Genomic DNA, 24,177 nt, shown 5'->3' with positions numbered 1-24,177 from the left:
CGCGGCCGGATTCATTCCTGTGGGGCGCGAGGTATGGAGAAGCTGTGCGGCCGCAGGCGGAGCTGGGCAGTCCGGACGGCGGCGCGGACAGCGGTCTCATTTTGAGGGGGCAGCCCGAGCCCGAGCGGCTGGTGGCGGCGGGGAGGACTAGCCCCCTGGCAGGTAGTGGAGGCGGCGGCGGCGGCGGCGGCGGCGGTGGTGGTGGTCGGCCGAGCCAGGGCCGCGGCCTCAGGCTCCTGCGGGGAGGCCTGGGCGGGAAGGGGAAGGAGGGCGCTCGCAGGAGCGGAAGGAGGGTAGCGGGCTGGAGGCCACCGGCTGGTCGGCCTGCGGGAGGGGGTCGTGGTCGATGGAGGAGCTTGGGAAGGGGGCTGCCCCTATCGGGAAAAGGTAGAGGTGAAGGTTGTGTAGGGGCGGCTGTGGTTTGGGGAACCTACGGACCCCTTTGCGGGGCGGGGGGGCGGGTATCAGAATGGGGCGGGCGAAGTTAGCTAAAAGGCAGCCGGATTTCCTGAGAGCCTCGAGTAGTTTTAAAGGAGAGAGAACCTTTCGGGCGACGGTTTTGGCGTTAGCTGGCCGCGGTTTGTTGGGTACGACCTTTTTTGTTCCTTCTCGAAAGCCATCCTGGCCACAGCGAGGCCTTGCAGCCTCGCGCCCTTGGTCCGCTCTCCTCTGCAGATGTGAGAAAAGGGAAACATTTCTGCACCCGCGTCTCCTGCCTCTTTGGGTTGTACTCTCTCTGGGCGTGTGCAATGCAAAACTAGCCCAAAGCTTGGCTGGTTAGGAGGCGAGAAAACCGGTTGCCTGTAGTGTTTAAATTTACCGTATACAGAGAAGAGACTGCCTCCCACCACAACATTTGGGTCTCTGTGTGTATCTTTTTTGTATTCTTCTTTCCCACCTTTTTTGGGGAGGCGGAGTAGTCCCTAAAGTGTGGCTCCCCCCGCCCCCAGGAGTAAAAATTAAGAAAACCTAGTGTTTTCACCTTTACCTATGGAAATTTCAAAACCGCTACTTTTTTTTTTTTTTCTTTCTCTAGTTTGGTGCTCTGGTTGTCATATATTGGACGGCAGTAGACAGAACATACATCCGTTCTGGGGCGCCGTGATTAACGTTGAACTTTGGTTCCTGTAACCCTTGCCTGTGTCAATAGAGTTAAGCTGGAGCTTTGCTTTGAAGGATAAATAAAGCACAGCCTCTCAACTGGACATAAATGGATCTAAAGACAGCAGTATTTAACGCAGCTCGAGATGGCAAACTCCGGCTTCTCACCAAATTGTTGGCAAGCAAATCTAAAGAGGAGGTTTCCTCCTTGATCTCTGAAAAAACAAATGGGGCCACCCCGCTCTTGATGGCCGCCAGGTATGGGCACCTTGACATGGTGGAATTTCTCCTAGAGCAGTGCAGTGCCTCCATAGAAGTCGGGGGCTCGGTCAATTTTGATGGCGAAACCATTGAGGGGGCTCCCCCTTTGTGGGCCGCTTCTGCAGCAGGACATCTGAAGGTGGTTCAGTCTTTGTTAAATCATGGAGCGTCTGTCAACAACACGACTTTAACCAATTCAACTCCTCTTCGAGCTGCCTGTTTCGATGGCCATTTGGACATAGTCAAGTACCTGGTAGAACACAAAGCTGATTTGGAAGTGTCAAACCGACATGGGCATACATGCTTGATGATCTCATGTTACAAAGGACACAAAGAGATTGCTCAGTATTTACTTGAAAAAGGGGCAGATGTTAATAGAAAAAGTGTTAAAGGTGAGTTCATATTCATTTTAATTTTTTAAGTGTTTACCACTTATTTTCAGGAAGTTTGATACATAATTATAAGCAGTGGTGTTGAGTAAACCAACACTGACAGACCTATTTTGATTAGGTATCCCTTCCAGTATAACCTTGTTGATTGTTTCTTTGGTATTTGATAGTACATGGGGCAAATGTGATAAAAAAAAAAAAGACCTCTATCACTGTGTTAAGCAGCATTTTCTCTCTTTATTTGGAGTAACTTCCAATTCATGGGACGTGGGTTCCCCAAAGTTGAGAGCATGTTAGTGGCAGTTGATCTGAGCAATTAGACTTGTGTTTACTTAAGAATATACTTTGATTTAATATATTTCTCTTAGTTTTATTTTCTTAGAATACCCTTGGAGTAGCAACTACTATATTTAGTGAGTCATTGTCATGTTTGTCTTAGGTAGGCATTTCATTTGTTATTCTGTCAGGGACGGCTAGGCCATACTGACCTGGAAGGATTAATATCAATGAAAAGGAGAAAATCTGTTCCCTTATTCCATACTTACTGTGTGGCCAATAGAAAATCCTTTCATTAAATATAGCAAGAGAGAGAACAGATTTTTTTAAACTGCTACAATGCCCAGAGCAAAACATGGACTAGGTTAAGCAGATGTGGATTTGCTGACTAGCAACAATGTAAACATCTTTGTCCAGAAGAAGAGTTCAGCTTTATGGTCGTGTATACTGTTCAGATGATAGTTTAGGAATTTTTTAACCCTTAAAAACAAGTGTTTTGATAGAATAATATTAATACTTAGCATTATTTTCCTTAAACATATTTGTTTATACAACAGCAAAGTAATTCACTGCGTAATATTAAAAAACTATAAGACTTAAAGGAGCATACATACATGGTAAAAAAAAAAGTCACACAATACAAATTGGTTTACAGTGTTTAGTATGAAAAATAAGTCTTAACACTCTTCATTTCTAGACCTCCAGCCCACCAGCTACCATTGTTTACAGTGTTTTGTGTGTCCTCAAGATAGTCTATGCAAATACAAGTATACTTGTCTGTATATCTCTCCCTCTTTCTTCTTTGTTAATTGATACATACTGTTCTTTCTTTTTTTCACTTTATCTTGAATGTCATTCAACTCCAACACACGTGGCTACCTCATTCTGTTTCATGGCTACACAGTATTTCATTGTATGAGTGTGCATAATTTATCTAGTCCCTGTTGACAGACAGTTAGGTCACATCCAAAATAAACAATTCTTGAACAAATCTGTGGCTTTGCACACTTATGTGAAAATAGCTGTATTATAAATACCTGTAAGTGTAATTGCTAAATCAAAGTGAATGTGCATTTATCATTGTGATAATGACTGATTGCCTCTCAGAGTGGCTAAACCACACAATTATGGGGCACCACATAGTTACTGGACATATTTACTGAAGTTAGTATAATCTTTTTTAAAAAGGTTTGTCGTAAAAATGATACAGCCTCATTGTGATTTTTTTGTAAATTTTTTTCCTGAGGAAATATAAAAATCTCACAAAATTCCAGCACTTAGAGATAATCCTCCCAAAGATACTGAATTTTGCATTTAGATATATGTATGAAATTTTATTTTATATGCTCTTCTGTACTTGTTTTTTAGCTTAATAAATGTGTCATTAATTATAGCTCTTTAATTTCAGTAGCTGCATACTCTTCTACTAATGGAGTTTTACATTGCTTCTGCCTTCTCACTATAAGAAATGTTTCTGTAAACATTCTTTCTTATGAATGTTTTATTGTTTCTGATTATCTTTGATGTAGGTGTTGGGTAAAAGGACAGCATGACTTTTTTTTTTTTAAACAATCACCATTCTTTTAAAGAATGTTTGTTTTAAAAGAACAAATTACTGCTTAATTGACCATGTTAGTATTGGGAATGCTTTGAAATCATACCTAGAAGAGAAAGGGTTAAAAGTTATGGCTGCATGTTTAGGCTTGTTGAATTTTTAGTTTGTTTTGGGCTTTTTATTCATCAGCCTAATGATGTAGAGATTGTTGATAAACTCCCGTATTTAAATCAAATTGGGGCATGTTTTAAACTTAAGTCATTGGAGAGATTAGTACTGGTACTATTTTCCCTTCTCTTTTTCAAAGTTCTTTATACTTCTAGAGATATAATGTATGGGAGAACTATACTGTAAATAGCCCATATTTTAGTGAGCATTTTCCCTTAGTAAACTGTGAACAATATTTAACTTGATTACCTTTGCTATTTCAGAGGTAATAAAACCTTTTAACACCATCATCATATAGTTTTGTGCTTGAGGATGTGTATACTCCCTCTTCTGGCTAATTCTAGAGTCTTTTTCTTTTTTTTACCTCAGTATCAATATCTAGTATTTATGCTGTTTAAAGAAGTACACATAAGAGAAAACAATTTTATACCAAAAATTGTTTTCATATAGCTTCAGTTTTATATACATACATATATACACATAATACATACGTGTGTATTGTATGTATATATAATATATCACTTTGTGTGCAGTACTTTAACTTTTGCATAGTGCCTTTTAAATTTGACAGTGAGTCTTAAAGAATATTGGGGGCAGATTCAAGTACGTATGCACGTCCCCCACTCTGGTCCTGAAGCTTCCATTCTTTGATAATTACTCCCTCATTGACTTTTCAGTTTTTTTTTTTTTTTTTTTTTTTTATGGGTTTGGGGGGTAATAAAAAAACAGGAACTGTTTGAAACTGAGGCAGGAACACTGGAGAAGGATCTGGTAGAGTGTCAAGAAAGGATTTTTTTTCCCCACATTTTTATCCCCATGTAAAAAATGGAAAAGACTGATAAGATGAGGGATAAAATGGAATAATTTCTGAGGAAATTTTATATGTAAACTGTTGGAAATGGTTCTGAAGAAGGAAAATATCAGTAGATTATGCTTGGTTTACTTAAATATAAAATGCATGTGACTTCTACCTTCCATTACTTTTTAACAGGCAGTTGGCATTTGAATATATTATCTAACTTCTTTCCATTACTTTTTAACAGGCTGTTGGCATTTTGAACATGTTTTAACCTAAGGTGGAATTCATTCATTAATTGAGAGAGCATTTATTGAGTCCCTTGAGTGTGCCAGACTGTTTGACTTAGGATATACAAAGATGAGTAAGACAAGATATCCAGTCCTTGATTCCCTGCTCTTCAGGAGCTCATGGCTTGTTTAGAGAGACAGGTTCGTAAGCAGGTACTTAAACCACACTGGGGTAAATGCAGCAGTAGTGCTTTCTTGTCTTAGATTTTTGGAAATACTTTATCCCCAACTAACTCATTACCTGAGGGGACAGTGGGTTCCTTTTTTTCCCATGCCATTCAAAAGGGGGAGAAAAACTGAGATATTTAGAAATGCTTCTCCAGTTTAACACAACAGTTCATTTTTGAGACAGGAAAGTTGGTTCCTATTTAAATATAGACCCCAAATCAGGAGTGATTAGACAAGCCCATCTTAGGGCCATAACACTGATCTCAGTACTTCACGGTTATAGTCATCTTTGGCTTTCTTTGGTTCTTTTTTTGTGTGTGTGTGGTATGCGGGCCTCTAACTGTTGTGGCCTCTCCCGTTGCGGAGCACAGGCTCTGGACGCGCAGGCCCAGCGGCCACGGCGCACGGGCCCAGCCGCTCCGCGGCACACGGGATCCTCCCGGACCGGGGCACGAACCCGCGTCCCCTGCATCGGCAGGCGGACTCTCAACCACTGCGCCACCAGGGAAGCCCTGGTTCTTTTTCAGTTGAGTTTTTTTTGTTTGTTTATGTTTTGACTCATAATAGGACTTTGCAGATCTATGGAAAAGTTACTTAAACCCTCAATTCTGCTTTTACACCCAAATTCGACTGGAAATTGAGCACCTGAAAGTGATTGGTTGAGTACTACAGACCTATATAGAACAGCTCTTTGAGTTGGGATTGGGGAGACTGGCCCCAGAGGACAGGCTATCCTCACGCATGGGTCAATTATTTTAGATACCCAAGGTAACTAAGTAAATTAGTAATAGGATAATTCCTGTGCGTTTTCTGTAGGCCAGATATTGTGTTGGACATTGTGGAGGCTATGAAAAGATACAGCACATCACATTTGTTCACTGCTAAAGGAATGGTATAAATTCATTATATAGGATTTTGGAAGAGTGTACTGACTGGAAAGGCCTCATGGAGTTAACTGGGCTTTGAAAGGATTGTTGGAGTTGAGATCTGCAGAAGGAATTTGATCCAGTTTTTAAGGCTTAGGAAATGGCATAAGGAAAGGCACATTGAGAAATATGCTTGGAGGGTACAGAAATTGGAAAGTAGCATATTTGGACCAAAGGGCAGTCAGGGCTAGAGTATAAAAGGGCATTGACTTCCAGGTAAAGGAGTTTGACTTTATTCTTTATGCAGTGGTAGGTAAGTCAGTGAATGTTTTCAGCAGAGGAATGACTGAGGTGTTTTTTTTTTTTTTTTTTTTAGAGAAACCCATATTAGTACATTCTAATTCTGTTACATTGTGAGCTCTTTGAGGCTAGAGACCTGGTGTTTGTATCCATGTGTTAGAAAGAGTTATCTGGCCCACAGTGGGCAATTGGTAAATGAGTTTGTTGAATGAATGTGTTGCATTTAAGAGAGGAAAGATTATAAGCTCTTTGATGGCAAGGACTGTGTTTTCTGGTCCTTGTAGTACAGAAATACGTACATGAAGACATTAAGACAGTGATTGTGAAAAGTGAGTGGTACAGGTAGAACTCTATAGGAGCTTAGAAAAGGGAGAAAACCATGTAGGCTCGTAAGTATGCTTAGCTTTAAAAGGGTTTGAGAGAGCTAGATCAGGCAGTTTTTTGCCTCTTTTTTAAAAATAAATTTATTGGGCTTCCCTGGTGGCGCAGTGGTTGAGAGTCCCGCCTGCCGATGCAGGGGACACTGGTTCATGCCCCGGTCTGGGAAGATCCCACATGCCGCGGAGCGGCTGGGCCCGTGAGCCATGGCCGCTGAGCCTGCGCGTCCAGAGCCTGTGCTCCGCAACGGGAGAGGCCACAACAGTGAGAGGCCCACGTACCGCAAAAAAAAAAAAAAAAAAAAAAAAAAAAAAATTATTTATTTATTTATGGCTGCACTGGGTCTTCGTTGCTGCACACAGGCCTTCTCTAGTTGTGGCGAACGGGGGCTACTCTTCGTTGTAGTGCAGTGGCTTCTCTTGTTGCGAGCACGGGCTCTAGGCGTGCGGGCTTCAGTAGTTGTGGCACGTGGGCTCAGTAGTTGTGGCTCGCGCGCCCTAGAGTGCAGGCTCAGTAGTTGTGGCACATGGACTTAGTTGCTCCATGGTATGTGGGATCTTCCTGGACCAGGACTCGAACCCGTGTCTCCTGCATTGGCAGGCGGATTTTTTTTTTAAACCTTGGTTTTATTTATTTATTTATATTAATTTAGTTTAAATATTTATTTTTGGCTGCATTGGGTCTTCATTGCTGTGTGTGGGCTTTCTCTAGTTGCGGCAAGCAGGGGCTACTCTTCGTTGTGGTGTGCGGGCTTCTCCTTTCGGTGGCTTCTCTTGTAGCAGAACATGGGCTCTAGGCACGCGGTCTTAGTAGTTGTGGCACACAGGGCTTAGTTGCTCCGCGTCATGTGGGATCTTCCCAGACCAGGGCTCGAACCCCTGTCCCCTGCATTGGCAGGTGGATTCTTAACCACCGTGCCACCAGGGAAGCCCACCAGGCGGATTCTTAACTACTGTGCCACCAGGGAAGCCCCTATTTGCCTCCTTATTATGGAAATTTTCTAACTTATATGTAAGTGGAGAAAGTAGAGAGAAGAATACTTTGAACCACTATGTATTTATCACCTTGCTTCAACATTTATCCACATTTGCCAATATATGTTAAAAAGTATATTTGTCCCTCCTTTTGTTCTCTGCAGTAGCTCGAAGCAAACGCAGGCATTCTTTCTCTCCTATAGTATAGGCAGTTTAGGGTATAGATGTATTTCAAGCAAGAGAATGTTAAAAAAAAAAATCCTTTTTTTCTTTTATCCACTGTAAATCCAAAGGAATTTCATGTAAGAAAATCTCCACTGTAAATTAAGAATGGTTGGTATTAAGAGAATGGACAAAGATAATGACTATTGTCATGTAGGTAGTTTATTTGTATACTTCAGGACTGAGAGTGTTGGAAGCTGAAATTCTGTTTTTCTTCTTTGAGAACTCTAGCTCAGCTCTTGGTTACCTCAGAACACACCTACTAGCAGAGAAGAGTGAAAGAGAGGGCTTTGAAATTTCTTTCTACTCTGTAACATTCCATACTTATTTTGTTATAATAATAATGTTTAACTAGTTGAATTTGTTAACATTTTAATCCTAGATCAAGTTGCTCCTGCAAGTTGTTTCTTGTTCATCCTTTTCCCTCCTGTATCTCCTGGCACACTTTCTCTGTGTCTTCAGGGAAACTTGGCATCCTAGTTGGGGAAGCTAAGCTGTAGATGATGTGTCTGTCTATTGAGTGCAGTAGGGAAATATCTATTGTGTTCCTTTATCCCTGAAGATTGGACTGTAAACTGTTTCCTCACAAAATTGAACTGAAGATGGTGAAAATGAGTAGATCCTGAACACTACTGCTATTTCAGAGTCATCCCCAGCAACACAAACTTAAGGCAGAGGTTAAGTTTTACTTACTGATCTTTTAGCTACATATAGTTCCCTCACTGAGTTCATCTTTATGAGATTTTAATCACCTTGATTAATTAAATTTGTTTAAAAGAAAATTTAGGAAGCCCATGGCATTCTAAAGATGTATGCTACTGAGACATGGGGAGTGTATGTGTTGGAAGATAGAGGTGGAAGAGTGGGGGAGAGGCCCAGGTAAAGAAGTCACATGGATGCAAATTTGATTAAAATATCTCTTTTCCTCTTTTTTCCCTACCTTTGGGTAGAGCTGTAGTTGAATAGAGAGTCTGAACTAGAATGTAAGTCTGAATTGTAATGTTGATGTTTTCATCAACTTAAGTTGTATAATTTTCATCAAATTGTACTATTATTGAATTTAGTCCTGATCCCTTAGCTCAGCTATTACTGCTTGCTATCAAGACCCATTTCAAAGGCAAGTCCTTGTCCTCCTCGAGTCACATGAATGCATCTTGAGCAGTTTTTAGCATTTAACTTTGTAGTGAGCTCAAGGACCTGTATTGTTAAATTTCTCTGTGTTCCTAGCTCACTGCCTTATATAAAGAATGAAGGGAAGGCACGTGGTAATCTTGATACCGGTAGTTTTTTTTTAATCTTTTTTTTTTTTTTTTTTTTTTTGTGGTTCGCGGGCCTCTCACTGCTGTGGCCTCTCCCGTTGCGGAGCACAGGCTCCGGACGCGCATGCTCAGCGGCAATGGCTCACGGGCCCAGCTGCTCCGTGGCATGTGGGATCTTCCCAGACCGGGGCACGAACCCATGTCCCCTATATCGGCAGGCTGACTCTCAACCTGCACCACCAGGGAAGCCCCCATCCTAGTTTTGATTCTTTTTTTTTTTTTTCAAACTCTTGTCCTTGAGTGTCTCTGGTGTTACAGCATACATGGGGAAGGGAAATATTCTGAGCAGAGGAACCTTCTAGTGCTCCTTTGATATTCTAAAGTTTTCCTCTTTACCCCTTCCCGCCTGCTCCCTTAACACATACCAATTAGCTATTCCAGGAGTAAAATGCTTGGAATCAGCCTTGTTATGCAGTTGAACTGCACCCCTCCCTCCCGCCCCCATGTTTATAGGTGGACCTCTCTTAAAGACTCGGCTTAGCCCCAGCTGCAAGGCAGAAGAATGGATGCCAAGCACAGCAGGTTAAAGAGGAGAGATGATGAGCGAGCTGGAGCTGTCGTGTAAGCTAGCTCTGCTCGCTGCACGACAGGCCAGTAAATCGGAGACGAGGTGTTGAGGCAAGGAGTACCACTTTATTTGGAAAGCTGGCAGACCGAGAAGGTGGCAGACTAGGGTCCCCCAAAAAACCCACCTTATGGGGTCTGGATGCCAGGTTTTTTTTTTACAGAATCAGAGGGAAGTAAAGTAAAAAGTCAGAATAGAGAGGGAGAGGTGGGGAGGAAGTAAAGTGGAAAGGGCCATCAGTCATGGAGAACATCTCCAGGAATGGCCAGCCTCCGGGAGGGGATGTGTTAATTTCTTTTTTCTTGCGGCCATTCACAGGTGGGTAGGGTTCCCGGAGGCAGGCAATTATGTATGATTATAATAACAAAAGCAACGAAAAGCAAAGGCTAAAGTCAAAGAAACAGATCCAACATGGAGTCAAAATTGGCTCTTCCCTGTTACAATAAGAACTGTTTCTGTGCATTTCCAGACAGATTTGTTATGATAAAAAAAAACCTTTTAATTGCTGTTTCTATCAGTCACAACTTATACTTTACTAAAAACAAATACTTTGATTTTAAAACAGCTTTGAGACATAATTCACATACCATTCATGCATTTAAAAACCACCCATCATTAGTTTTTAGTATGGTCACAGATTTGTGCAGCCATCACCACATTTTTTTTTTTTTTTTTTTTTTGGCTGTGTTGGGTCTTCGTTGCTACGTGTGGGCTTTCTGTAGTTGCGGCGAGTAGAAACTACTCTTTATTAAGGTGTGCAGGCTTATTGCAGTGGCTTCTCGTTGCAGAGCATGGGGTCTAGGCGTGCGGGCTTCAGTAATTGTGGCACACGTGTTCAGTAGTTGTGGCTCGCAGGCTCTAGAGCGAAGGCTCAGTAGTTGTGGCGCGTGGGCTTAGCTGCTCTGTGGCATGTGGGATCTTCTTGGACCAGGGCTTGAACCCGTGTCCCCTGCATTGGCAGGCGGATTCTCAACCACTGCCCCATCAGGGAAGCCCAGTTCTCTAAGTTTTGAAAAACATAAACTGTAATTTAACCACCACTACAATAGAGGTGGAATGAAAACTTCCTGTATGCCCCTTTGCAGTTAACCATTCTCTCAGCACCCACCCTCTGGCAATCACTGGTCTGTTATCTGTCCTTATAGTTTTTTAGGCATTAATTTTTTTTTTTTTTTTTTGCGATACGCGGGCCTCTCACCGTTGTGGCCTCTCCCGTTGCGGAGTACAGGCTCTGGACGCGCAGGCTCAGTGGCCATGGCTCACAGGCCTAGCCGCTCCGCGGCATGTGGGATCTTCCCAGACCGGGGCACGAACCCATGTCCCCTGCATCGGCAGGCGGACTCTCAACCTCTGCGCCACCAGGGAAGCCCTAGGCATTAATTTTAATAGTGAAAATTCTGAAGGAATGCAGATGTCCATCAACAGAGAAGTGTTTATGTAAATTATGACATGCCTCCTTACTTGAACTTTAACCATAAAGCCATTAAGAGTGATTATGTAGTATCTATGTAAATAGTTCATGTAGACTATATACATGGAACATGACAAAATGACTAAGATGTAGGTGAAAAGCAGGAAACAGTTGTGTATTTTCTGATTACAACTTTATCAAAATATACTATGTAGAGACACTTGGAGACATGACATAGTTGCTGTAAAATTATGCTTTTGTATTGGGTTTTTTTTTTTTTTGACCTCTGTTTTCTTAACTTTTAAGTAATGGTCTAGGTTATAATTCAGAAATTTTTTAGGGCTTCCAGGGCATGAAAGTGTGGCGGTTATATATTTAACCTGTTAGAATAATAAAGGTGATCCCCTCCTGCTAAGATTTAACTTTTTTAAAAAAATGTATTTATTTTATTTATTTATTTTTGGCTGCGTTGGGTCTTCGTTGCTGTGTGCGGGCTTTCTCTAGTTGCGGCGAGCAGGGGGCTACTCTTCGTTGTGGTACACAGCCTTCTCATTGCGGTGGCTTTTCTTGTTGCGGAGCATGGGCTCTAGGCATGCGGGCTTCAGTAGTTGTGGCTCACGGGCTCTAGAGCAGGCTCAGTAGTTGTGGTGCACGGGGCTTAGTTGCTCTGCAGCATGTGGGATCTTCCTGGACCAGGGCTCGAACCCTTGTCCCCTGCATTGGCAGGCGGATTCTTAACCACTGTGCCACCGGGGAAGCCCTAAGATTTTACTTTTTAAAGTTATTTTGTCCTTATTTGAATCATTTTTTGTGATATCAAGTATTAAAAATTTAAGAATCTACCTTAGCTTTGATATTGTGCTAACTGCTATCTGGGATATAAAGGAAATATAACATAGGCTCTGTGTAGTTTAGGAATAGACAGTTTAGGTAAGAAAACCTATTTGTGAAGCACTAACATATTATGTAAGGTATTACATAAGATTATAATAGTAGGTATAACATGAGTACTTACCAGGATGAATGAAACATTTATTCACCAGGCATTCTCAAAATGATAAATTGACATAGGATAACCAAGAAGGCCTCTTTAAGCAGCTGAAATTTCTGGTGCAACTTGGAGGAAAAGAACTTAAAAAGGCAAAGAAGAAAGAGTATAAATATATATATATACTTTTTTTTTTTTTTTTTTGCGGTATGAGGGCCACTCACTGTCGTGGCTTCTCCCATTGCGGAGCACAGGCTCCAGACGCGCAGGCTCAGCGGCCATGGCTCAGGGGCCCAGCCGCTCCGCGGCATGTGGGATCTTCCCGGACCGGGGCATGAACCCGTGTCCCCTGCATCGGCAGGCGGACTCTCAACCACTGCACCACCAGGGAAGCCCAGAAAGAGTATATTGACAGGAAAATTAAGAGAAGAGGCATGGAGGTGGAAGTAAGCAAGACTACTCTAGAGGCTGGGAGAGGTAACTTAGAATACAGTGATGGGAAGCCTAAGCAGTTTCTTTGCCTTGTATGTGGCTGGTATTGATGTCTTTTGGGTTAGAGAAGGTGTTGGCAAACTCTGGCCCAGAGGTCAAATCCTGCCCACCCCCTGTTTTTGTACTGCCTGAGAACTAAGATATATTTTTTATATTTGTTAATGGTTGAAAAAAAAAATCAGATGAAGAATAATATATCATGACGTGAAAATTACACAAAAGCCACATTTCACTGTCCATAAGTAAAGTTTTGTTGGAAAACAGCCATGTCCATTAATTTAACCAATTGCCTATGGATACTTTTTGTTATATGGTAGAGTTGAGTGATTACAACAGAGACCTTATGGACTGCAAAAGCTGGAATACTGTCTAACCCTTTACAGAAGAAGTTTGCTGGCTCCTGGCCTAGATTCACAGAGCAGCATTCATACTGGAGATGACAACAAATGAGGCTAGAGAGGTAGGTTAGGGAAATATTTCTCTTTTTAAAAATCTATTTCCCAGAGTATATCTTCTTATGTGTATTCCCACTACCAAGATTAAGCTTTACTTCACATGACATGCCTTCTAAAACTATAGATTTCTGCCTTGTTGCTTTCTCATCCTCACACAGATAGTGCTTTGAGAATCAATGCCGTAGAATTTTGAAATCTTGAAGATTTTCAGCTATTTCTTTAGAGGAAGCATGAAAGCTTTTGAGCTGGAAAGTAATATGATTGGTGAAAGTTTTATTATGAGGCTTGGTTTATATTAGAAATAACTTATTCACTGGAGTGTAGTATGACTAGCATTTAAAATATGACCTTAGTAATGAGCAATACACTGAAATGGCAATTAGGAGACATGGGTTTTAATTTTACTACCAATTTCTCTGGTTTCTGTTTGTAGAACAAGTTTATCTTCTCTACTTTGCATAGTTATTAATATAAGTTCGCATTAGTTAATACAATTTAGGGGAAAAAATGCCGTGCTAGCATACTGGTACCTTTTCTCTTCATTTATTTCTGTTTTTTATTATTTGCTTCTAGTCTCTCTAGGTTTAATATATTGTTTTTCCCCTATAAGTTCTTGAGATGGAAACTTAGCTGTTTTTTCAAAAAGCCATTCTTTTCTAATGTACATTTAAGCATAGTTTTAGCCATATCCCACAAGATTTTTTATTTAACATTTTAATTATCATCCAGATAAAAATATTTTCTGCTTTCCATTGGGATTCCTTCTTTGACCCGTGGGCTATTTGAAAGTATATTTTTAAATTTCAAATATGTGGAGATTTTTCTAGGGTTTTCTTTTTTTTCCGCTTGTTTGTTTTTAATCTAACTTGTATTGTGGACTTAGAACATATTCAGTGATTTCAGTCCCTTGACATTTGTGTGAGTCTCATTTTATGGCCCAGAATGTAGTCAGCATTTGTATATGCTCCGTGTGTCCTTAGAAAAAAATTAAATTCTATAGTGTTCATTTAATTTTCAATATCCTTATTGGTTTTGGTCTCCTAAACTGAAAAAGGTGTGTTCAAATGTATTATGAGTGGATTTATCTGATTTTCCTTGTAGTTCTGTTGATTTTTGCTTTATTTATTTTGCTGTTTTTAGGTGAAAACAAATTTAGAATTATATCTTTCTGTTGTTTTGAATTTTATGTCATTATAAAATGTTTATCTGTAATTATGCATTTTGTTTTAAAGTCTACTTAATCTGATATTTTAATATCAGACAGCTTTCTTACGGTTAATTTTTGCATAAAGTATATATATTTTTTCATCTTTTCACTTCAACCTTTTTCTGTCCTTACATTTAAGGTATTTCTCTTGTAAGCAGCATGTAGTTGAGTTCTATGTGTTTGTATTTTCAGTCTGACAGTTTTTGTCTTTTAATGGAACATTTAGTTTGCTTGTATTTAATGTAACTACTTATATATTTGGGCTTTAATCTCCTAGCTACTTACTGATTTTTATTTGTCTACCTGTTTTGCTTTGTTTCTGTCTTTGTTTGGATTATTTTTCATTTTTTCTCTATATTAGAGGATATATAGTAATTCTCTGCATGCATACCCTCTATTATTTTAGTGGTTACTCTAGATAGTACTACTCTGACTTATCAAAGGCTAACATAAATTTCTAATTTTACCTCTTTCCAAGCAAGGCAGAAATCTTAGAATACTTAACTCAAGTTACCCTCCTTACTTTTTTTTTTTTTTTTTTTTTTTTTCTTTTTGCGGTATGCGGGCCTCTCACTGTTGTGGCCTCTCCCGTTGCGGAGCACAGGCTCCGGACGCGCAGGCCCAGCGGCCATGGCTCACGGGCCCAGCCGCTCCGCGGCATATGGGATCCTCCCAGACCGGGGCACGAACCCGTATCCCCTGCATCGGCAGGCGGACTCTCAACCACTGCGCCACCAGGGAGGCCCCCTCCTTACTTTTATGCTATTGCTGTCAAGCATTTTTCTTCTATATGTGTTTCAAACCCTGTTACAGGTATTATTTTTAACGTCAATATTTATTTAGATATCTCACAAGTTTACCCTTTCTGTCAATGTTGATACTCTCCTCTCCAGGCTTCCATGTGGCTCATCTTTTCTTTCTCACCTGAAACGGTCCTTTACTTCACAGAATTCTAAGTTGGCATTTATTTTCCTTTAGTGCTTTAAGGCTTCTCTTGTTTCTGATTAGAACTTTGCTGTCAGTCTAATTGTTGTTCTTTTGCAGGTCATTTCCACCTATTCTTTGGTTTTAAGATTTTTCTCTTTGTCCTTAGTTTTTAACGGTTCTGCTGTAGAGTGCCTCAGTGTGGCTTTCTTTTTGTCTATCCTTGTTTATAAAACTTACTAAATTTATGGTTAATCTTTCATCAGCTTCAGAAAATTTTCAAACTTTATCTCTTTAAATATTGCTTTGGGCCTATTTTCTTAGTCTATAATTCTGGTGTTAAGCATGTTATCCCTTTTGACATCGTTTCCTCTGTCTCTTATAGTCTCCTGTTTTTCCATCCTTTCACTTTCATGCTTCTTTCTATGTATTTTCATCTGACTTAATTTTCTAGTTCACTAATTCTCTATTCAGCTGTGTGTAGTCTGCTTTTAAAGCCACCCATTGAGTTTTTCAGTTCTAGAATGTCCTTTTGGTTCTTTTTGTAGTTTACAGTTTTCTGTCTAATTCTCAAAAATTTTTAAAAATATCTTAAGCATAATTATTAAAGTCTGTGTCTGATAACTGTATTATCTAGATCTTCTGTTGGGCTTTTCTCTTAGCTCTTATCCTTGGTTTTTGTGTTGTGGTTCCTTGCTTTCTCTTCTGTCCATTATTTTTGATTGGATACCAAACATTATATATGAAGAATATATAAAAATAATTTGAGCTCTAGTATGATAATATCTTCATCTAAATAGTATTTGTATTTGCTTCTGGCTTTGATTATATATATACTAGCAGTTCTGGGTTACTTTAATTCAATATCAAGATGATTTTAACTTGCATTTCAGTGCCTGTGAACGCTGGTTTCTTTGCACTTCACCTTAACTCCTAGAGAGCAGCCCTTCAGAGCTATAACCTAAAGTGTATAGGGATTTCTTAATGGGCTTTGGACTCGTTTTCTCCTCTAGCCCTGAAAGGTCAAAAGCTCTGCCCAGTTTTTTAGCTGCCTATTCCAGAATCAGTAAAGGTCGTTGGGGAAAGCTCCCCCAAATTCTGGACTTTACTTAACTAATTTTCTTTATTCTCCTGGATGTTGTCTCCCTGTGAGCTCTTACAGGCAGTCATACAGATTTTTTAAAAATGCAGTTTTCAGCTTTTCTGGTTCTTATTGGGAGGGTGATCATGTTACCTCTGCCAGTACTAGATGTGAGAGTCTCTTATTCCTTTAAAACAAAAAATAAAACAGAACATTTTTTCAGTATATGGTGTATTCAAAATATATATATTCTTCATTTTTCCAATACGTCAATTCAGTTACTTAAAAGACTGGCTTTTGCTGCATTCTTTTTCTTGATTTTATTATTCTGAATAGAGAAGAATGCCATCTAAGCCTTCTCTTTATATTTCTATTATATTGTCTATTTCTTAGAGAAAATGGGAATATTAGGGATCCATAATTCGAAAGAGTTTTAAAAATATACTTAGTAGTAGTCATGTTTAATTGAGCAAATCAACATTAGTAGTCAGAAGTTCTGGGCTCTCTTAGTGGTTGGTTACCATACACATTGCTAAAACATTCTATCAGACACCCTTCCATTGTAGACCATTGGAATCCTGGGTCACAATTAACATATCCAGATTTTTAAATATAATCCCTATAGATATCATGGAAGACTAATAAACAGGATAAACTTGTGAAGAGATTTAAAGTCCTAATGTATTACAACTTGTGCTTTTTTGAATTTTATCTGTAGATCTGTTACATGAAGTATTCAGGTTTAAATAACTTTCTAGTACACATCCTGTGTCAGGGGTCCTCAAGGCCACCCCCATGTTTGCAGGTAACTTAGCATACAGTTGTACTCATGGCTAAGATTTATTACAGTGATATAATAAGGACATGTACCTGGATCATAAGAGGAAAGGCACAGTTGGGGTCTAGAGGAATCTTTGTGCAGGCTTTTTTATGCTCTCTCCTTCCTGTGAGGTCACAAAGAGCAGTCTTCCCCTAGCAACATAAATGCATGTGTGCAATATTCCTGCCCAGGGAAACCCATTTTGGTTGATTAGAGAATGGTTAGAGACTCAAATGTCCAGGTTTTTATTGGGCACTGGTCACAAAGGCACCCTCTGCTGAGCACATATGCAAAATTCCAGAGTCCCAGAAGGAAGGCAGGTAGTCAGCATAAAAGCCACCCTTATCATTTAGGGAAAGTTTTATATCTTGGAACTGTTTACCAGACAACATTCAAGATGCCAGCCCAGGGCCATCCTTGCATGCAGGTCTTTCTAAACATAGCTGTCTCAGCCAAGCTATATTAGTTATTTTTCACACACTTGCCTAAAAAGACTGTTGAAATTTTCTGTAAACATTGTATGTAAATATCAAAGGTCTGCATGATAATTTCTGTTTTGATCATTAGTAGAATGTTTATATTAAATTTAGGTAGCTAAAATGAGTGGTTATGTCTTAGTATGTTCCATCCATACAGCCTTTTACTAATGTGCCAGTGTCTATTGTCAGTTTTAATCCATGTGTGGGAAGAATCGGACGGTGTTAGAACATTTAGTACATCTAAAAAGAATGTTTAAGAAAATTAAATTACAGTGGGAAATATCCATTATGAAAGGACACTTCAGATGTCTCCTTTTAAAGTTCATGTTGAACCACCCACATATTTTTTAGGTTTCAGTGAACTTGTTTTTCTTATGTGAGTTTTTTGAAGAAGGTATTGTACTTTGTTATCAAGATTTTTGACTAAAACAGCTGAGGTTCACTTGGCAATCAGAAATACTGAAAAAATAATTTCTGACTCTTAGAATCAAATTGGAGACTCTTAGGTATTGCAGACTAGATTTCTTATTTATAAATGTGGAGTCTGACCCAGAAAGTTAAGTGACTGTCAGCAAAACTATAAATAGCTGGTTAATTTCATTTTGTCAGTTTTTAGTTGTAGAATATACACTTGAAAACATTGTTGAAAAATATCAAGAGGCCGTGGATTAATTTTGAATTTCATTTAGTGACTTTGAATATCTTTTAATGCCTTATTTTGTCATTTCGTTTATTCAAATAATTTAACCAATATTTTTCCCCCTGCTGTGTGTCAGACATTAGTTTTAGGTGCTGGGGATCATTTTTTCTTATTTGTAATCAAATTAAAGTATGTCCCATTGAGGGCAGCTTGGAGCTGCCTGCTTTTCTTTAGATTCTAAAGTATACATATGTATTACATTATATCCTGGTCCCTCAAATATGTTATCTCCTTTTTTCCTCCTCCTCAAGGTAATACTGCATTGCATGATTGCGCAGAATCTGGAAGTTTGGACATCATGAAGATGCTTCTTATGTATTGTGCCAAGATGGAAAAGGATGGTTATGGAATGACTCCCCTTCTCTCAGCAAGTGTGACTGGTCACACAAATATTGTGGATTTCCTGACTCACCATGCACAGACCAGCAAGACAGAAAGGATCAATGCTCTAGAGCTTCTGGGAGCTACATTTGTAGACAAAAAAAGAGATCTGCTTGGGGCTTTGAAATACTGGAAAAAGGCAATGAACATGAGGTACAGTGATAGGACTAATATAATTAGCAAACCAGTACCGCAGACACTAATAATGGCTTATGATTATGCCAAGGAGGTAAACAGTACAGAAGAGCTAGAAGGTCTTATCGCTGATCCTGATGAGATGAGAATGCAGGCACTATTAATTAGAGAACGTATTCTCGGTCCTTCTCATCCTGACACCTCTTACTATATTAGATATAGAGGCGCTGTCTATGCAGACTCTGGAAATTTCAAACGATGCATCAACCTATGGAAGTATGCTTTGGATATGCAGCAGAACAATTTGGACCCTCTAAGCCCGATGACCGCCAGCAGCTTATTATCTTTTGCAGAACTGTTCTCTTTTATGCTACAGTATAGGGCTAAAGGTCTGGGCACCACTGTTACATTTGATGATCTTATGGGCATACTGTGCAAAAGTGTCCTTGAAATAGAGCGAGCGATCAAACAAACTCAGTGTCCAGCAGACCCATTACAGTTAAATAAGGCTCTTTCCATTATTTTGCACTTGATTTGCATATTAGAAAAAGTTCCTTGTACTCTAGAACAGGATCATTTCAAAAAGCAAACTATATACAGGTTTCTTAAGCTGCATCCAAGGGGAAAGAATAACTTCAGCCCTCTTCATCTGGCTGTGGACAAGAATACTACCTGTGTAGGGCAGTACCCTGTTTGTAAATTTCCATCTCTGCAAGTTACTGCGATACTGATAGAATGTGGTGCTGATGTGAACGTCAGAGACTCAGATGACAACAGTCCCCTCCATATCGCTGCTCTGAACAACCATCCAGACATCATGAATCTCCTTATTAAATCAGGTGCACATTTTGATGCCACAAACTTGCACAAACAAACTGCTAGTGACTTGCTGGACGAGAAGGAAATAGCTAAAAATTTGATCCAGCCTATAAATCATACCACATTGCAGTGTCTAGCTGCTCGTGTCATAGTGAATCATAGAATATACTATAAAGGGCATATCCCAGAAAAGCTAGAGACCTTCGTTTCACTTCATAGATGATAATTTGACTGTTGAAGCACGACTTGGTAACAGTTGTTTCATAAATGAGCACTGTTGTGGTAACACCAGCATTCATTTAGCTTGATTTCATCGTGCTCTCATTGGCTAAAGCATTGTAAGCATCAAATTTACAGGATTGGTTTCCCAGTATTTAATATAAATATACCATATAATATATTGTTTGTGAATTATTGAGAAATGTAATCTCATATTCAGATTTCTAAAATTGTCTGCCAAAGGCTTATCCATTCTGGTTTTGTTTGCTGTTGGGTGTTTGGGACAGAGTTAACCATTTTTCAGTGGTGTCTTTATACTTCTCTGGTTTGTGAATTTTATACAATTGAACGTCTTTTTTGTGCTTCTTCCTTCTCTTCTCCGAGCCTCTCCCCTTTTTCCACCTCACTTTTAACTTAACCATTTCTACTTATCAATTTCTTTCCCCTTATGGATCCATGTTAGGTTGTACAAACTTTATGGACTTGTTACCATTTGCAGTTACCATAAGTGCTTTATCTTCTCTATGCACTGGCTTCAACTTGACTGTTGTATGTTAGCATATTTTCTATGCAGCAGTTGGTCAACTTCAACTCTGAAACACTGTTAAGTATGTTACAAAGTTCATTTTACGAAAGTACTCTTGTAGCATGACAATTTTTAGAGCTAAAGGTTAGCTACCAGAGCTCAAGCTTTTTTGTTGTTTTTTTCTTTACATCTGAGGTTTCTTTCTCTAATCCACTGAAATTATTGTGTGCTAAATTTGGGAAACAAAGCTATTCCAACTCATTAACCCAGTTGAAATTTAGGTCTGTCGTCTTAATATATCATGCAGTAAAAGGAAGAATCCTTATAAAGTGACCCACCTTTCATGCTGTGCCAGCATTGTCCTGCTTGTGCTGATGATGTGATTAGGTGTAGAGAATTTGCTTAAATTTAACCTCAAAGTTTATCACACAGCTTAATGAGTCACACGGAAATATGCAGTAATTGAACTGCAAATCACTTTTATTTACAAAAAAGAGCTGAAGCATGTCAGTGGCATGATGCTTGCCAAGCCAGATCTAGGCATCTAGGATAATTAAGGTATTTTTAGTATGCAATTTACTGCCATAGTATCAAAAGGTCAGTAACAGTGTTCCTTCTTTCTTCAAGCTTAAGTATACCTTTGAAGATAACTTGCATGAATTACTTTGGTCTCAATTATTTGTCACCCTAATTAAACACAAAAGGTTGCAGTGCTTCCTCTTCCCTTACTGAAAATTAGCTTTTCTTTTCTCTTTTTCTTTCTCTTTCTCTCTTCCTTTCTTTTCTTTCTTTACTCTCTCCCTCCCTTCTTTGTTTGTTTTTTTTTTTTTTTGGATTTTTTTTTTCACAGCTTTGCTAATGCCACAGAAAGGGCTCTTTTAACTTAAAAAAATAAGTGAAAAGTACTAAAAAAGATTCAGGTAATTATCATTCAGCACTTTATTGTTATTCAGAATAAAATTTATGATGGCATATTTGCCCTGCAAATGTCTTAATGAAATTGTTCTGAATAAAAAGCTCCTTATTGGTTTGAGGAAAAACTCAGTTTACCTGTGAGTTTAATGAGCCTGATCACTTGGATTTTTGTGTTGACATTTTATTCTGAGGGTTGATGTAGGGGTATTTAAGGAGTCATCATTGCAAACAGTCACATTAGGTTTATTCATCTTTACTCAGTAAAAAACTTGTAATGAAGAATAGTAAATAAACAAAAAAGCATTAGACTTACTTTCTGGTTAAATAATTGAAGTTTAATTTTTTTAAAGATATCCTTACTCATTTTACTAGGTTGTATATTTAATTTCACCATTGAAAAGGTGATTTGGATATAAATGGTTGCTCTGCAACCATTTGATGAAGAGATTTTAATATCTTGTTTACTATAGGAAAATTTGAAATATTTGAACTGCCACATAAATTAAGAATAGTTTGTAATTTAGATAATTATTCTAGAAATATCAGACATCAATTTTTGAAATCATTTGCCTCTAACCTTCTGGAATAAGAATTATATGCGTGAACAACCTTTTTTTTTAAAGAAAGGAAAACTTTGCAAGTACAGTAAATCTCCATTAGTTGATCTCAATAATCGTGGGGTGAACAGTGAGCAATTGGATTTTAAGTGATTTAATATTCCTTTTTTTGGGAGGGGGTAGGAGCGCTTACATGCTCTTATAGTAAGGCACATCTCACACTATTTTATAGGTGAATTTGAATTGTGCAACTCTAGTATAAAATAAGGATTTCTTTACATAGCATTTTCCCACCACTGAATATAGGTAACTTAGAACTATTCCTCAGTCTTGATAACTGAAATGCCTTATTTTAATTAAGATACAGTTATCTGTTTGCCATCTCCCCAAATGATGTTAGGAGCTCTTGAAAAATCAGTTAGTTTAAAAGCTCAAAATTGTCCATTTTATTTTAGAGGAGGTTGTTTCATAAATGTGCCCACAGACACTGTTTAAGGCCTTTGTCAGAAAGTATTCACAAAATTGTGAGACTGAATTTAAAAAAATACTTAAGTTTGTGTTATTTTTTTTAACCAACAGATGAGTAATTTAATAATGAGCTAATTGTACTCTCAGCTGTACACTGTAGTATGGTAATGTTGGCTGGAGCTAATGTATAAGTTTTGGTTACATTTCCATAAAAATCCCCTGTTAAGGCCTGCTGAATTTTAGATGTTCCACTCTTTTTTTTTTTTGTGATACGCGGGCCTCTCACTGTTGTGGCCTCTCCTGTTGCGGAGCACAGGCTCCGGACGCTCAGGCTCAGCGGCCATGGCCCACGGGCCCAGCTGCTCCGTGGCATGTGGGATCCTCCCGGACCGGGGCACGAACCCGTGTCCCCTGCATCAGCAGGCGGACTCTCAACCACTGCACCACCAGGGAAGCCCGATGTTCCACTCTTGATCATTTCTGTAAAAGAAATGGTCATTTTACTCAGATTAGATGCCAGTCTATATTATAAAGACAAGTGGATTACAGATTTTAAAAATAGTCATTTTCTTATCCATAAATCTGACAGGGACATTAGCCCAAATCAACCAAAGGTAATTTGGTGCCCATTATGATTTTGCTGTTAAGTGATTGCTCATTTGTAAAGTGACTTAATGTATAATGTTTTCGAGACCCCCATCTGCTGTGACTTGGGAAAACTGTTGAGGTTATATTTGAAAAAGTAGCTCTTTAAAATAATATTACCCAGCAGAAGCCTTAGGTTGAATTTTACAGGTATAATAATCCTTTTAATTTCCCCAGAATTGTGGGGGCTGGATGAGATAATAACCATATTCTTGTGCACTGTAACAGCAGCATTATTGCTTGGAACTTTAACCATTTTAGAGTTAGGTACTAAGGAAACTAAAATTAATTGGTTGTCATTTTCTTTTTGCCCTCATACATCACTAAGCAACTAGTTTCTCTCCCTTTTGTCAATTCCCATTGTGTATTTTTCCAAAAAGTACTGTATTCAGATGCCAGCCAATAAACTGTCACACAATGGAAAATGATATGCCACAACATTCATTGTAAGGTTTAATAAAATTAAATTTGCGCCAAATACTAGTGTATTCTTATTAACTCAATACTTGATTATCTTAAGGCATATGATAGTGGACTCCTTTCTCAAAAACACCTACTGGTAATTTATAGTCAGAACTCACGAGTTAGCATTTATTATTATACTAGTATGTAAAAAACAAAGATGATTTATGTAGTTTATTCTAATATTTTTTTTCCAGTAAAGAGCACAGAAACTAAAGATACAGGAAGATTTTTGTTGTGGGATGCATGGGAGAGGGACTGCTTTTAACTCTTGTTTTCTAACTGGTTTAACTCAGTTTTTTAACTGAGTTTGATATTAAGTATCAGAAGTATATCATAAATATATTACTATGAAGGTAAATTTTATAAATTTATTTTCATCACTTTTAAATTGCAAAATGTAAGTAGTCCTTGTCTTTTCCTTATATGTAAGTTTCCTAATACAAGAAGTTTTAATAGATCCAGAAAATGCATAATTTCTAAGCTCCAGGCATAAATTGAAATATTCAATTGTATGAGCTTTCCCCTTTTGAATCATTAACTTATCCATAACAAATACAGGCTTTGTCATAGTTTTCACAGGACCCTTTTAAGTGTTAGTCTTCTTTACCCTTGGTGCTATGGTTGTTCCCAACTACCACCGCCAATATTTAAAAGGAAATCTTAGCAAATGTATAAGGCTAAGAATATTTTTAAGAATTTGAACCAAAATAAAAGTTATTATATCCTTTTTTCCCCTCCATTTCTGCACATTTAAAATGTTCTTTCTTGACTAATATGGGGTTGTGGGAATTGTGAATTGGTTCCTGTGTGCCATGTTACCTTATGTTTTGTTTATTATAAGGCTCTTTTAAATAAGATTTTC

The 24,177-nt window shown here is 38.7% G+C and overlaps 1 protein-coding gene across 1 annotated transcript; it reads left to right on the top strand.

Annotated features, from left to right (window-relative positions):
* FEM1C (fem-1 homolog C) lies at nucleotides 1-23,322 on the top strand. The gene is made up of 3 exons (XM_081233272.1): nucleotides 1-162; nucleotides 1,037-1,754; nucleotides 18,437-23,322. The coding sequence occupies exons 2-3, from the start codon at nucleotides 1,211-1,213 to the stop codon at nucleotides 19,741-19,743; spliced, it is 1,851 nt and encodes a 616-aa protein (XP_081089398.1). The 5' UTR covers nucleotides 1-162; nucleotides 1,037-1,210; the 3' UTR covers nucleotides 19,744-23,322.
* The last annotated feature ends 855 nt before the right edge of the window (nucleotides 23,323-24,177 follow it).

This window comes from Mesoplodon bidens (genome assembly GCF_964165515.1).
Source record: "Mesoplodon bidens genome assembly, chromosome: 4".
NCBI classification, from domain to species: domain Eukaryota; kingdom Metazoa; phylum Chordata; class Mammalia; order Artiodactyla; family Ziphiidae; genus Mesoplodon; species Mesoplodon bidens.
The sequence above is the reverse complement of the archived record's forward strand: the minus strand, read 5'-3'. Positions and strand labels throughout refer to the sequence as shown.

What these genes read in the sequence shown, in the direction of transcription:
- FEM1C (XM_081233272.1), top strand. Translation starts at nt 1,211, where the DNA reads ATGGATCTAAAGACAGCAGTATTTAACGCAGCTCGAGATGGCAAACTC. An exon ending in TAATAGAAAAAGTGTTAAAG is followed by an intron (nt 1,755 to 18,436) that starts GTGAGTTCATAT and finishes CTCCTCCTCAAG; the next exon opens with GTAATACTGCATTGCATGAT.